We start from the raw sequence: 14,055 nt of genomic DNA, 5'->3' as shown, positions 1-14,055 counted from the left end.
CGCCGCCGCATGTCCAGAGGTTAACGCCCTCTTGGAGAACAGCTACTCGTACGCGAGCTGCCGGATAAAAAAGAAAAAAAAAAGCATTTCGTTTTCCTCCTGCTTCTCGTTTTCGTTCTTCATTTTTAGTCGTTGGTGTGCCTGTCGAAAGGCACATATGTTTTGTATGTTTGTATGTATGTATGTCTGTGTATCTGTATGGTTTTCATTATTCATTTTTAGTCGTTTTTTCAATTGGTGTGCCTGTCGAAATGCAGGTCTGTTTTGTCTGTCTGTGTGTGTGTATGTCAAGTTTTCATTCATCATTTTGAGTCGTTTATCTCTGGATGTGCCTGTCGAAATGCTTATATAACTGTTTTGTCGGTCTGTCTGTGTGTATGTCTGTCTGTACCTGCTTGTCTAGTTTGCCAAGTCCCGCCTCACCTTCATATTTCTCGCCAAAACTCTTTCTTTAGTCGCGTTAAAACCTTCCTACTCTTCCTCCTCCTCCTCCTCCTCCTCCCGATTCTTTAATTAAGTAACGTGTATTCACTACCGAAATGAGTTCTTTGTCTGTCTGTCGGTCTTTAAGTCTACTAAGTCCCGCTGCATCTTCATAGTTCTCGACAAAGTTCTTATCAACATTTTCTTAACACACAAACCGCTGCAGTTTTTATCCTCTTCATCCTCCTCCTCCTTGTTATAATGCTAGGAAGACCTGCTTGTAAGCCACCCCTTGCATTCCTGCACCACTATTACTCTCCCAGACAGAGAACCCATACTAATGTTGCCTCTCTACCGTATTTTACTTCTGGAATCTCGTTCGAAAACTCCAACACCTGTTATCGCCTTGTCTTAGTCCGGAAATACCTTTTTTTTTATTTTTTTATTACCATTGCCTACTCGTCTATGCCATGCACTAATACCGCCTACGTTCTGACATGCCTTGTACAATGTTATAAGTATCTCCTTCACCATCTCTTGACTTTAGAAATCCTAGACCAACACGCCAACTTCCCTATTCAATTGTCCTACGTATATAATAGCCTACTGCCGCTAAAGGTCCTTACGTCTTGTTCTATCTTACGGTGACTATTCTTGCCTCACACTATTTTACTTTGGACTCCTTTACGAAAACACCAATAGCCCCCCCCCCCCCCCCCTTTTTTTTTCCCATATCCTTCGCTGGGATGGTGCTGTTGATGCTAATACACTCACATATTCATTCCCTTCAGTTCCACCACTTACACTTTCCAGTGATAAAAGGCATGATCCTAAGGCCCGTATTACTAAACATTTCGTCGCCCAAGAACACACATTTGACAAGGCTTTCGTAGGAGTTTGGGGCATTTACAGGAGTAGGTTTTTGGCCCTGGTGGTAGTTTGACCCTTCCTCTGTGGCGTGAACCTAAATAAACACTCATTAGAACCCGATTGACCCCCTCTTTGACCTTTAGAAATAGATGATGTGAGAACTGAAAGTGTCTTGTAATACCGAGCTAAGTCTGTCTCCCCTTCGCATGTCATCCCACGCCGAGGCTACTACTGTCACTACCTGTACTCCATCCTCCGCCTACACTCCCTTATACCTGCTGAGAATACCACTTCGAAACGCTCCTGACGCTCCAGCATACATCATCTGGTCCTGCCGCTTTGCATGCATATCAGGCCAACGTTGCCAGATTTTCTTACTCAGCCTCTTAAATTTACCGACTTCCGATCCAAAAACTGTCTCGTGGACCCCAATAAGGAGATTCACTTATAATTATCGTTAAAATAGTTAATTCCTGAGGTTTCTTGGCAATAGTTAGGCGTCAGAAACCGGTAAATACTATGCTCTGAGTACGACAATCTGACACCGGTGTGTCAGGCCCGTCTTGTTGCGCCATGGACAGAGGCGTGTTAGGTAGCGGATGGCAGCCTATCTGTTCATTTTCTTACTTTTTTCCAGAGCTGGGATTCTGTAGAAAAAATCTACCACCGGTATCGGTAGTCGGTAGCGAGCCGCGTCCAATCGGTATCGGTAGATCGGTAGATTTTTCAGAAATCTACCGATCGGTATAGATTCGGTATCGGTAGATTAAAAAACAGAGCCTCACCCCCATGCCTCTGCCAGGACACGTCCTCAAGTCCACAGGGTCACCTCTCCCCACGCTGCCTCACACGTGACACTGGCTTACGTGACTTGCCTCACTGCCGCGTCCCTCTTACAGGCACTCACTCAACACACAGCATATCCTAACCTCTGGTTCGTAACAATATGATTAAATAGTTCACTGACTTGATCAAAATTTTTAATGTAAAATAAAGTTTAAAAAACGATTGATGAGGCTGATTGGCTGAGAACGCCCAGAACGGCCGGTGATTGGCTAAGCGTGATGACGTCAAAGTATACCTGGAATTTCCTGCTAACTGCTTCCCATAGATGCGCTCGAACGTGTTGAAACTTGTCCGTTTCATTTCCAATCATGCGATCGGTAGCGGTATTCGTAGTTTCTTCAAAATACCGAATGATCGGTCTTTTTCTTATGTGGCTAGTCAGTTAAAGTAATAGGCAATGCATGGTTTTAATATATATTTTACTTATATTATCGTTAAGTTGATATTGCCTTGGAAACGACGCTAGTAGTGAAGTTTACCAATAATCGTCTCAGTGTGGTTTCTCGTTTTATGTCAACTACTGATGCGTTAATATTAGGCGTTAGTGAGTAGAGTGAAGACAGACTAACGTTTTGGGTATGCGAGTGCTGGTTCTCATTGGATTGCATACCTATTACGTGATAACTTCCGCTTCACACCCAACTTGCCATACGTTTTTGCTGGTTAATTTTTATACTCGTTCTTACGCGCATACACATCACATTCACACTACCATACGTTGTTATATGGTTAATTATTATCCTCGCTCCTACCCTGCAGTGACCTGTATCGAGTTAGGTGATGCAATGCTTTCTCTCTACAAACTTGCACCTTGAATCTAGCTCGTTCATTGGTGTTACCGGCGATTGTGGTGGCCGTGGTAATTGTAGTTGTAGTGGAGGTGGTGGTGATGGTGGTAGAAGTGGTAATGTAGTGGTAGTTATACTTGTGGTGGTGATGCATATTTATTAACCCAGGCCATTACTAAAGCGAAGCCAGACGGATATTTCAACGTCAAACTTTTTGCATCCTGTCACTAAGTAGTAATGATGGTGGTGGTGGTGGTTGAGCACATGTCTTCACACGCACACCTGTTTCACTCACCTGTCTCACTCACACCTGTCACCGCACACCTGTCACACACCTGTCTTGGGCCGGCATCCGTGGCAGGTAACACTGAGCCGCGGGAAGCCGAGCCATCTGTCACACGGCCTGCCTGTCGGGAAGTGGTTTTAAAGGGCAGCGCACCGGAGTCCCGCGTCCACAAACACTCGTCCTCGTTCTCCCTTTCTGATTCTCTCCGCGGTTGCTCTCTTTCTACTTTCCTTATCTCTACTTTCTTACATTAATTTTCTCACCTTTCTTATTTTCCTCCCGGTCGTTCTCCTTCCACTTCCATTATCTCTACTTTCTTATATTCATTTTCTCTCCATTCCTATTCTCTCCCACGGATGCCCTCTTTCCACTTTCCTTATTTTTACTTTGTCTACAAACTCGTTCTCGTTCTGGCTTTCGTATTCTCCCCACGGTTCCCTTCTTTCCATTGCCCTTATCTCTACTTTCCGATATTGCTTTCCTCACTACTGCTCCATTTCATCCTTCCTTTTATTTTTCTTATTTATTTACCCCTCTGTCGCTCTTTCTCTTCTTCCCTCCTTTATATCTTCCTCTTATTTATTTCCTCCACTCGCTTTCTCTCTCCTACTTCCCTCCCTTTTATTCTCCTCTCATTTATTCCCCTCAGTCTCCTACTTTCCCCACTTGCATATTTTCCTCTTACTCCTCCCTTATATTTTCCTCATTTATCTCCCCCCCCCCAGTTGCTGTCTCTCCTCCACCTTCCTTTCTTTATATTCCTCTTGTTTATTTTTCCCCCAGTCACTCTCTTCCCCCACCTCCTCCTCCCTTATATCCTTTCCTTTATTTACATTTCCCAGCGTGACTCATTCCTCACATAATACGCATTCGTTCTACTGTCCTCACGGTTGGTCTGTTTCCACCCTCACCTTCCTCTCATTATCCTCCTTTTTTGTGCCCTTTCTTTCTTTACAGTATCTTCTTTTCCTTTTCTTATTTCCTCCTCCGCTACTTTCGAACATCCCACCCACCTTCCCTCGTGTTGATTTATTTTCCCACGGTGGTTGTCTCTCCTATATCCCTTATTTTTTTTTTTTTTTTGTATTCCATTGTTGTTCTCCATTCGCTTCCCTTCCAATCCGTCTAGTTGTTTATTTTCCGTTAGGTTATTCTCCATTCGACCCGTTTCTCTCCCGTTTATTTGTTCATTCTCATGGTTGTCGTGCCTCACTAATCTTTTATCCTTTTACAATAGAGTATACGAGGCAGCTGACAATGATAAGAGCTATGATGTGGTTTATCTTGATTTTAGTAAGGCCTTCGATAAGGTACCTCACCAGAGACTGTTAAATAGTCAGGGCTCATGGGGTAAGAGGGAAGGTATTTGATTGGATTAAGGCGTGGATTAGCGACAGGAAACAGAGGGTTACCATTAACGGTAAAAAAATCCGAATGGGGTAATGTTACCAGTGGGGTTCCTCAAGGTTCAGTTTTAGGCCCGCTTTTATTCATTATCTACATCAATGACATAGACAATGGGATAACTAGTGACATAGGTAAAGTTGCAGATGACACCAAAATAAGACGCACTATTAGGACAGGGGAGGATGCTAGAGCACTGCAGGAGGATCTCAACAAACTGTCAGCTTGGTCAGAGAAATGGCAGATGAATTTTAAATGACCAAGTGTAGCGTACTTAGTGTAGGAACACGCAACCCATTACACGGGTATAGTTTAGACTCCACAGCGATAGGCAGGTCTGAGTGTGAAAGGGATTTGGGAGTGTTAGTGAACTCTGACCTAAAACTAAGGAAGCAATGTATTAGTGCGAGGAATAGGGCTAACAGGGTATTAGGCTTTATTAACAGGACAGTAACCAACAGGAGTGCAGAGGTCATCCTCAGACTCTATTTAGCGTTAGTTAGGCCACACTTAGATTATGCTGTCCAGTTTTGGTGCCCACACTACAGAATGGACATCAACATGCTAGAATCAGTTCAGAGGAGGATGACAAAGATGATTCAGGGGCTGAGGAACCTCCCATATCAAAATAGGCTGAAACATCTAAACTTACATTCACTAGAGAGACGAAGAGTGCGGGGAAATCTGATAGAAGTATTCAAATGGGTCAAGGGTTACAACAAAGGCGATATAAGTAAAGTACTGAGAATTAGCCAGCAGGATAGAACTCGCAGTAATGGATTTAAATTAGAAAATTATAGATTTAGGAGAGATATAGGAAAGCATTGGTTTAGTAATAAGGTGGTGGGAGAATGGAATAGACTCAGCAATCACATAGTTAGTGCAGGGACGATATCTTGTTTTAAGAGTAGACTGGATAGCTACATGGACGAGGACGACAGGTGGCAGTGAGGTGTGGGTGCAGTAAGGTGGCAGGGTACTGGTGCGTGCCTAGTACCGCCGGTATAACGAAGATCAAGCCTCTACCTGTAGTGAGTAGTGAGGGTGATTCTGGAGCTGCCCTGTGTAGGCCACCCGGCCTCTTGCAGTTTCCCTATGTTCTTATGTTCTCCGTTGTCTCTTCCTTCTTTTACATCAGTTCTTCCTTCCACCTTTGTTCTCTGTCCTATATCCCCTCTTCCTTCTTTTATTTATCATCTCCGCCGCCATTGCTCTCTTTCCCACTTCCACCTCCTCCCTTTACCCTCCTCCTCTTTCCCCCTCCCTCATATCTTTCAGCTGTTATATAATTTCCTCTACGGTTACGCTTTTCCCTTTCACCTCCTTCCCCAATCTATCTCTCTTATCTTCTGCTGTTGACACGGAGTAAGCGATCGGTCAAGGACAAAGACGATAATGATACTGTTGAGAGAGAGAGAGAGAGAGAGAGAGAGAGAGAGAGAGAGAGAGAGAGAGAGAGAGAGAGAGAGAGAGAGAGAGAATGGTGATAGGAGGTGCAGGAATTACACTTGTTGCCTTTCCTTTTCCCTCTCTCTCTACCTCTCCCCCCTCCATTTCTCTATCCCTCTACCTCTCCTCCATTTAAAAGTGCGAGGACGGGTAGAGTGTCCGAGAGATAAGGGTTAATGGACTCATGTAACCCAAAGTAAAATCCAGGAGAGGGGACGAAGGGGATGGGTAGGGGAGGGGGGGACTAATAGGGTGGTGTTTCTCTCCGCCGGGTGCGAAGGATGGAATGTGGTGAGTCCTGGGGGCGTTTGGCTGTGGCGGCAGGGGGGAGTAAGGTGCAGGGGACGTCGAGGGATAGGGTGTGTGTAGGGGTGGGTCGGTTGATGGGGTGGGGAGGCGGTTGGGGTTGATGGAGGGAAGGGTTGGCATGGCGTTACTATCGTCGAAGGGTACGGTGACGGGTGTGTTGAGGGGGTGGGGTATCGAAGGAAGGGTGTGAAGGGGTGTCATTGAAGGGGCAAGACGTAAGATCCGGTGAGGTAGCGTGGGGCTTGTGGGAGGGGCGGGGAGGGTTGGCATGGCGTCGTAGCATCGTGGAGGGGTAGGGTGACAGGTGGGTTGTGGGGACGGGATGTTGAAGGGAGGTGGTTTTCATCGAAGGGGCGAGACGCAAGACCCAGTGAGATGGCGTCGTCGCGGCCGTAGTGGGAGGGTGGCGGGTGTGTTGAGGCCTGGCGTGGAGGATTCCTGTTCTGCTCTGGGTCACCGACGCTGTCAGGCAGGTTGGCGGGCAGTGGCTGCTGAGGACAGTGCTGCGATAAATTAATAAGAGTCCGTGTGTGTGTGTGTGTGTGTGTGTGTGCGTGGGTGGGTGGGTGGGTGTGGTGCCCAAGGGCCGCGTCGAAAAAGATGTCACTGCGTCAGTCATCTGAACCTGCATCGTCTTACCCAACTTTTTTGTCGTGGACGCCGGCGAGTCGCGCTGCCTACCCTTTGATGCTGACCTTTCAGGGACCCGGATGAGGCGGCTTTGCTTCCGTTGCTTTCATTAGTCCCACCGAGAGAAAGGCCGACTCCTGGTGCCTGGTTCATTGCGGTAACTCACCTAATATGATTTCTTTGTCAGCCGTAAGAGCATAACGTTGACTGACACATTACGGCAAGAGGGGAAGGGCGTTGTGCCTGGAGAGGGAGGGGATGGTGTTGAATAACGAAAAAAAGGGGTGGAAGACGAGAGGAGGAAACCAACGTCCTTGACCCTAGCGGCGCGGTCGGTTACCTTGCGTGCGCGTCACTACGAGACATTCCTTCGTTTCACCTGCGGAGGCATTAGGGAGGGTGCTGCCCCCTGATACTTGTGCATTCATATTGGTGGGCGGGTATAACGGGAGTCTTTGGGTACTTCGGATGTGCATGAAGCGGCGGTTGATGTTTGTTGACTGTAATCAGAGGAACAGAGAATGGTATGTCCGGCGACGTTTGCCTCACTGACGAACGGTGTAGGGAAGAGGCGCAGAAGAGAATATTGTAGTAAGCGTAGGCGTGATACGGAAGGAGTTTTACTGTACGATGTTAATTGACTGAGACGAATGGAGAAGTGCATGTCCGGTGAGGTTGATCCCACTATAACGTTCGATGGGGAAAGGGGTGTAGCAAAGAGGAGATAGAATATATATATATATATATATATATATATATATATATATATATATAGAGAGAGACGTTTGATTAAATGGTCAACGTGGGCGTGGCCGCAAAGCTGTTGCTGGTGTACTTTGTTCGTTGACAGATAACGAAAGAGCGAAAAGTGGCATTCCTAGTCTTGGTGGTCCCTCTGATCTTCGAAGGGAAAAATGTGTAGCAGAGTAGAGCCAACGTGTGATGAAAGTAATCAGCGTGGGCGTGGCCGCGAGGGTTTGCTGCTGTGCGGCTTTCGCTGACTGGCGGGTCACGACAGAGGAGAGAATAATGGTCTGTCTGGTGAGGTGGAAGGGGAGACGGTGCGCAAAAAGAGATGAAGGGTACAGTCCTGTATTGAAAGAGGCGTGAAGATGTTTCCTACCGTATTTAAGCTCATTAACTGACGAAAGAGAAGAGTTGAGTGGGCATTACCGAGGACGAGACGGGAGGGGTTAGAGGTGCGGAAAAGAGTAGAGGGTAGGCACATGATGCGAGTAGTCACCGTGGGTGTGGCCGTAAAGGTGCTGCGGCTGTGTGTGGGTGGCGGAGCGAGGCGTGGTCGTGCTGCTGAAACTGTACACCCATATAGACTCCCGTTTCGCCACCCATTATTATTACAGAGTCGCTCGCGTCGCTACTCAGCTTTATTTTTATTTTCATAGTTCTCCAACATCAGGTATTTTTTTCAACAGCCATCTCGACACCATTCAAACACCTCTTGTCCTATACATGATAGCTTTAGGTTATCTTCAAGCACATGACGAAGGAACTAACTGTAAAGATCAGCAAAGGAAGACGGCTTTCTTTGAGAGAACGTTTCATTATTATAAAAGGCATACATACGTAAATGTATTGAGTACATAACCTTGCTGACTATTTGGAGGAGAGTTAAAGGTATCTTCACACACATGACAAAAGATGACTTTATGATTTTTTAGTACTTGACTTGTACATGCATGAAATTTGTCATTCCAAAATATGCAGTGCGATCTGATGATTCTTGATTTACCTTTCAGAATGGACCTTGCCTATTTAAGTTCGAACCAAGATCTAAACATATCTTTTCATGTTTATCTTTTAACATTTCATCAATACTGTACTGGAGTTTTTATGTTTTGCCTAGCATGATTCGTGTCCTAAACAACAAACATTTCTCAGATGAGGAGAAGCGACTACTTAAGAAGGAGGGAATCCTGCTGCCATCTCACTATCCCCTCACCAAGCAGGAGGAGAGGGAGCTCAAGCGCATCAGGCGCAAGATCCGAAACAAGATCTCAGCTCAAGATTCAAGGAAACGCAAGAAGGAGTATATTGATGGACTGGAAGACAGGTATATTAAACTACTTGGGTTTATTACTGTAATACTATAAAGTAATGAAAAGTAGTGCAGTAATGCAAGTCTCATTTATTAACAGATTAGAAACCCCAGAAATGTTATGTTAAGTGACACACTGTAAAGTGAAGTTGGTCACGAGTTGGTACCTCATTCCCATCATTGTAATCATCTCCATTGTTATAACTCCCTATTGTGTTTCAGTAAGAGTGATTTATAAACTAGTGAACAGCTACAGATATAAGAAATTAGCACTAAATTAAATGGGCAGCTTTATAAACTTGGTCTGTGCAGATGTTAATACTTAGATAAACCCCTTGGCTTGTCGGGTTGTGCATTTCTGGCAAATACGGTGTCACTAAGTCTTCACAAATCATCTTGGCAGCTTTGGCTGTCTAGTTTTGTGATGAATGAACTATCAGTGTGAACTATGTGTTTAGTAATTAAGTCCAGCATCGACATAACTGAATAAATAGTACTGACCCTGGAACTGAGCCCTGAGTGACAGGTGCCAGTCTGAGGTTGTCTGTTACTCAGCCAGTTTGCAATTCATTTATGTACTTTAGTAAAGTAACTTTACCCACCTTACCTAGTTGGTTGAGATTGTGAAGTATGGAATTGATGGTGACAAACTTTTTGTCAAACATTTTGAAAATATAGCTGAACTTGTGTCCAGTAAATTACTGACATCATATAACTGAGAAGAGGCCATTATAAAAGGTCAGCTGTTTTGGAATCGATGTTGTGAATCCTTATTTTGTGAATTGCTCTTGGTGAGTAACAGTTTTGTCTTTGTTCTTGAGTAGCTGAAGGCCTGATTATAAAATATGTTAGCAGCCAACATTCTTGACAGTGCTACTTTTGAAATTTTGATATTTAGTGATTTAGGGATTTACTGCTGAATAACCGTATGGTATTTATCCAGCAGAAAGATAATTTATCAACCAGTGCCAAGTGTAAAGATAACCCAAATTTGTAGCAACCACTGAAGAAAGGTGTACAATCAGTGTACTCTGCAATTCCTAACATATCATTCATAAACTTGGTGCCTCACAAAAGCTCTAGTGAGAAAACTAAGTGCACAAAGAGGAATGGAGAGAAAAATGATTTATGGCTTCCTACAGGAGGCTGGCATCCTCAACCTCCTCTAAGTTTTATTGACCTTTTATTGAGTTTTTTTTTATTATGTTTTGATTAATTACTATTCTTTATTTATTTTTTTTATTTTTATTTTTTTTATTTTTTTGTATTCGGCGCCATATAACTCTGCAGTTGCGGCGTCAAGAAATGAACCCCCCAATAATCATCATCAGTGAAAAATGGTGGCTTAACATGGAGAACTTGGAAGAAAGCATGATGCATGAGGGTCTAGAGAACAGACAACCTTTGATGACATTCGAATGATGATTAAGAACAAGAAATGGACTTGAGCAGGTTATATCTTCCAACTAATAACAGATAGACAGCAGTCAGGTTATATCTTAATACATGTCCCTTGTGTAATACTATTCAGTATTTAATACCTTGATTAACTGACAGAGTGAAGGCTTGTACAGAAGAAAACCAGCAGCTTCAGAAACGAATTCGCAGCCTGGAGGCCCAGAATGAATCCCTGTTAGTACAAATGAAAAGGTTCCAGAATGCAGTCACCGGAGGAAACTCTGGACGCCTACAGACTCATGCCTCCACCGCCCTCATGATGCTTATCCTGTCAGCAGCACTGTTCATTGTGCCTTCCATGCGGCAGGATGGCAGCTCATCTGACAGTGAGCTTTCCATGCCAGCATCAAAAATGCCCTCTGCAGGTCAGTCATGTTAATTTAGTAGTTTTTTGTCTAGTTAGGTATAAAATAATACGCAGCTTTATTAGTATGCTGATTGTGGCAGATGAATTTATCATTTGAGGTCTTAAACTATTTTGTGATGACAAAAAAAATGTGACATCAATGTGAGCAAGTCCATTCACCCAAATATCGAGAACCTGCTTTTTTGTTATAATTCTATCCATTTTTCTTGCTAGAACTCCTTTTAAACTTTGCATCTACTGTGAATATAAATGAAGACAACTAAAACAATTTTTCTTGTTACTCTGCATTCACATTCCTAATTTTCATCCTGACTGTGTATCAAGATGGGTTTGTAATAGTAATGAAAAAAATATGAGTAAGAGCACAGCTCTGCTTTCACACATTTTTGCAAGTCACTGACATTACTCATCTCCATATTGTAAATGGGTTTTTGATGGTATTTAAAAATTAATAAGAGCATAACTAAGCATACACATCTCCTGTAGGTAACTCGCGTAGCCTTCTGGAGGTGGGGAACATGGGCACACTGGAGGTACTGGAGGGCGTGGAGGACGAACTAACACTTGAGATGGAGACGCCCCTCACCCAGGCCCTCAGTGACCATGACTACACACCAGTGGCCAAGAAGCAGCGCACTTCTGCCCCAAGAGGCACTGCCTACTTTGTGCCGCCCCTGGACGACTACCCTCCACAACATGGGAAGACAGACTCGGGTGGAGGCTTTCCCCCAGACGACACAGGTTCAGGAACTAAATTATCTGCCAGAATAATGGACAGCCTGGCAGATCACTTGTCCAATAATTACTCTGACCCAGGAGGTAAATCCAGCAGCAATTCCAATGCTGTGGTGGTGAACCTCTCCAAGGGAAAGAAAAGATTAAGGGATGACCTTGAGTTAGAGTGAAGATTGTGTCGTTTTGGGCGGTGCTTTCTTTGATATGTCGAGGTGTGCGAAAAAACCCTCAGGAGGAAGAGTGTAGCCCCTGTGGGTTGTTCTCCCCATAGGGGCTGCCGTGTGTGCTAGGTGGGGGGACCTGCCTCAGTCACAGATGCTTCTGCTGCCCACACACAGTTGACTCTGCAACAGCCTCAAATTTCTTGTCCTCCCCTAAGTAGTATTCATCCTCCTCTTCCTGTTTTATCGACTTGTCGCTCCACCGTTATGTTCTGAGTCATTCACCCACACATGGGATTCTGTTGTGCAATAATGGTTTGGCCAAAATTTAAGTTACATCAGAGCACTGAACAGGAGGAGGGAGAGCAGGCTTCTGCATACTGGTGGCATAGTGAGTAAGCTGCACAGAGTGTCAGTGATGCATTCCTGTTGTTTGGCCAGGTCTGGGGGATCATGGGGCCCCGAGCTGCGGCCCTGATGTGCTATAGAGGGATGTGTCGGTTATGCATAATGGGTTTGCTTTGCTGTTAATTTATGAAATCTATATCTTTAAATATTGATTGATGTTTTATGTGGATAATTTAATAAAACAGGTATTTACTTGTATAGAAATCAAGAAAATATTGTTAGATTATGAATTATTTATTATTAATAGAGATTCTAGTGATGGTTTTCATTCACTGATAATTGATGGCTGATCCACATTGTTGATGCCAAACTAAGTATAAATATATCAGATATATTTATTAGTCAAGGCAAAATACAAATGTTCAAATTGCTCTTCACCTATATGAATATTATTTGTTCATATGTTAGTAGCATAGCCTTGCTGTGCTCGTGTAAAAGACTACAATGTGGGTTTTCTCATTTTCCTATGGACCAATGCAACTTATTTCATCTTCATTTTACTTCATGCACATTTGTTATCGAAGTACTATTTAAGAGAATGACATGATGCCATCATGTGCTATCTGAGAATTTTTTGTAGATAACTAATAAAGGAGGAAATAAAATATATTTTAAGTCATTAGTCTTTCAAAACCTCTGTTCCACCATACTTTTGAGGGATTACAATATCTAGATCAAAGAAGTGTGTAGTTTGTCTGCATCCTTCAAGGCCAGTGTTCCAAGCAAAAATTTCTCCATCTATGCCTCACCACCCAAAGCTTGGCTTTCTCTTTGTAACTCTTCCCACATCTTTTCTCTACATATTTTATGTATTTTTTTTTATCAAATGAAGAGGTATTTGCCTATTTTTACTTCTTTCCTCATGTTACAAAAGGTATTACAGGTTTAAATTACTTGACAAACATCCTCCTACCCTACATGTCGCAAATAAAGTCAGAGACTGCATTAAAAAAAATAATATATATGTCAACATGCACATCACTTTGTTGTATGACATGTAAGTCTTATGGAGACTACTTTTTCTCTTGTTACGCTGCATTTTTAACATTGTTTCAATGACGTGTGAGATTGTGCAACTGTTTATTGTTCTGCTGCATGCAGTATTTTCCCTGCTCTTGTTTAAGTTGCAGTTTAGTGCCAAAAGATCTTTGTCTGATGCTATTCCTGGTACCTCTTGTTTGATATTAAACATGTATGATGACTGTGACATAGTGATTGCTGATGTGAGGTCACCTCCACCTGTCATCCTCTTGTCAACCATGGGTGCCTTTCTTGCATTTGGCTGGATCCTGTGGTGCTGTCACCATATTTGTACAGCGTGATGTAGTGAACAATTTTTTACAGCATTGTTGCCTCAGATATTTTTCCTCTTATTGAGGCTAAAGGTTCTTGAGCCGTCTACCCTGACACGTCAGGCAGGCTAATAAAGCAAAAGTTTAATGGGATTTTCGATTTGTAGGGAAAAGAGGAGTATGGCCAGGGGGGTGACAGAATTGCTGAGAGGCATTGGCATAGATCCTGTCAGGATATGTTACTACCAGAATATCTGTAAGTCAGGACAGTGGGTGTCAGGAAAGGATCAATGAGCTACATCGGGCATTGGTAAGAGTATATGGTGTTTGGTGGTAAGGTGGTATTTGGCATGTGTTGGAGGAGGTGGAAGTAGATTCTGGGCAGGAATGAGGCTGTACGGGAGGTGTGTAGTGCTTTATGGGAGTCCTTCTTGTAGTGGAGGGTTAGTGGGAGTCTGCACTGCAGCCCTCTGACAGAATGGATGAGGCCCACCAGGCCCAGATACAAACTCTGGTGGTACAGGGCTGATGATGAGCTGCAAACACAGTCACCAGGAACTCAGCTGTCTGATG

At 43.8% G+C, this 14,055-nt stretch overlaps 1 protein-coding gene across 2 annotated transcripts in view; it reads left to right on the top strand.

Annotated features, from left to right (window-relative positions):
- Positions 1–12,809, top strand: part of LOC127005852 (nuclear pore glycoprotein p62-like) — a 42,037-nt gene extending 29,228 nt beyond the window's left edge. For both annotated transcript variants that reach the window (XM_050875138.1, XM_050875147.1), the window contains 3 exons: positions 8,905–9,076; positions 10,619–10,884; positions 11,373–12,809. In XM_050875138.1, coding sequence (XP_050731095.1) covers positions 8,905–9,076; positions 10,619–10,884; positions 11,373–11,791 — 857 coding nt within the window. In that variant the 3' untranslated portion in view covers positions 11,792–12,809. The remainder of the gene's footprint in view (positions 1–8,904; positions 9,077–10,618; positions 10,885–11,372) is intronic.
- Positions 12,810–14,055: the final 1,246 nt, after the last annotated feature.

This window comes from Eriocheir sinensis, chromosome 3 (assembly GCF_024679095.1).
Source record: "Eriocheir sinensis breed Jianghai 21 chromosome 3, ASM2467909v1, whole genome shotgun sequence".
Lineage (NCBI taxonomy): Eukaryota > Metazoa > Arthropoda > Malacostraca > Decapoda > Varunidae > Eriocheir > Eriocheir sinensis.
The sequence above is the reverse complement of the archived record's forward strand: the minus strand, read 5'-3'. Positions and strand labels throughout refer to the sequence as shown.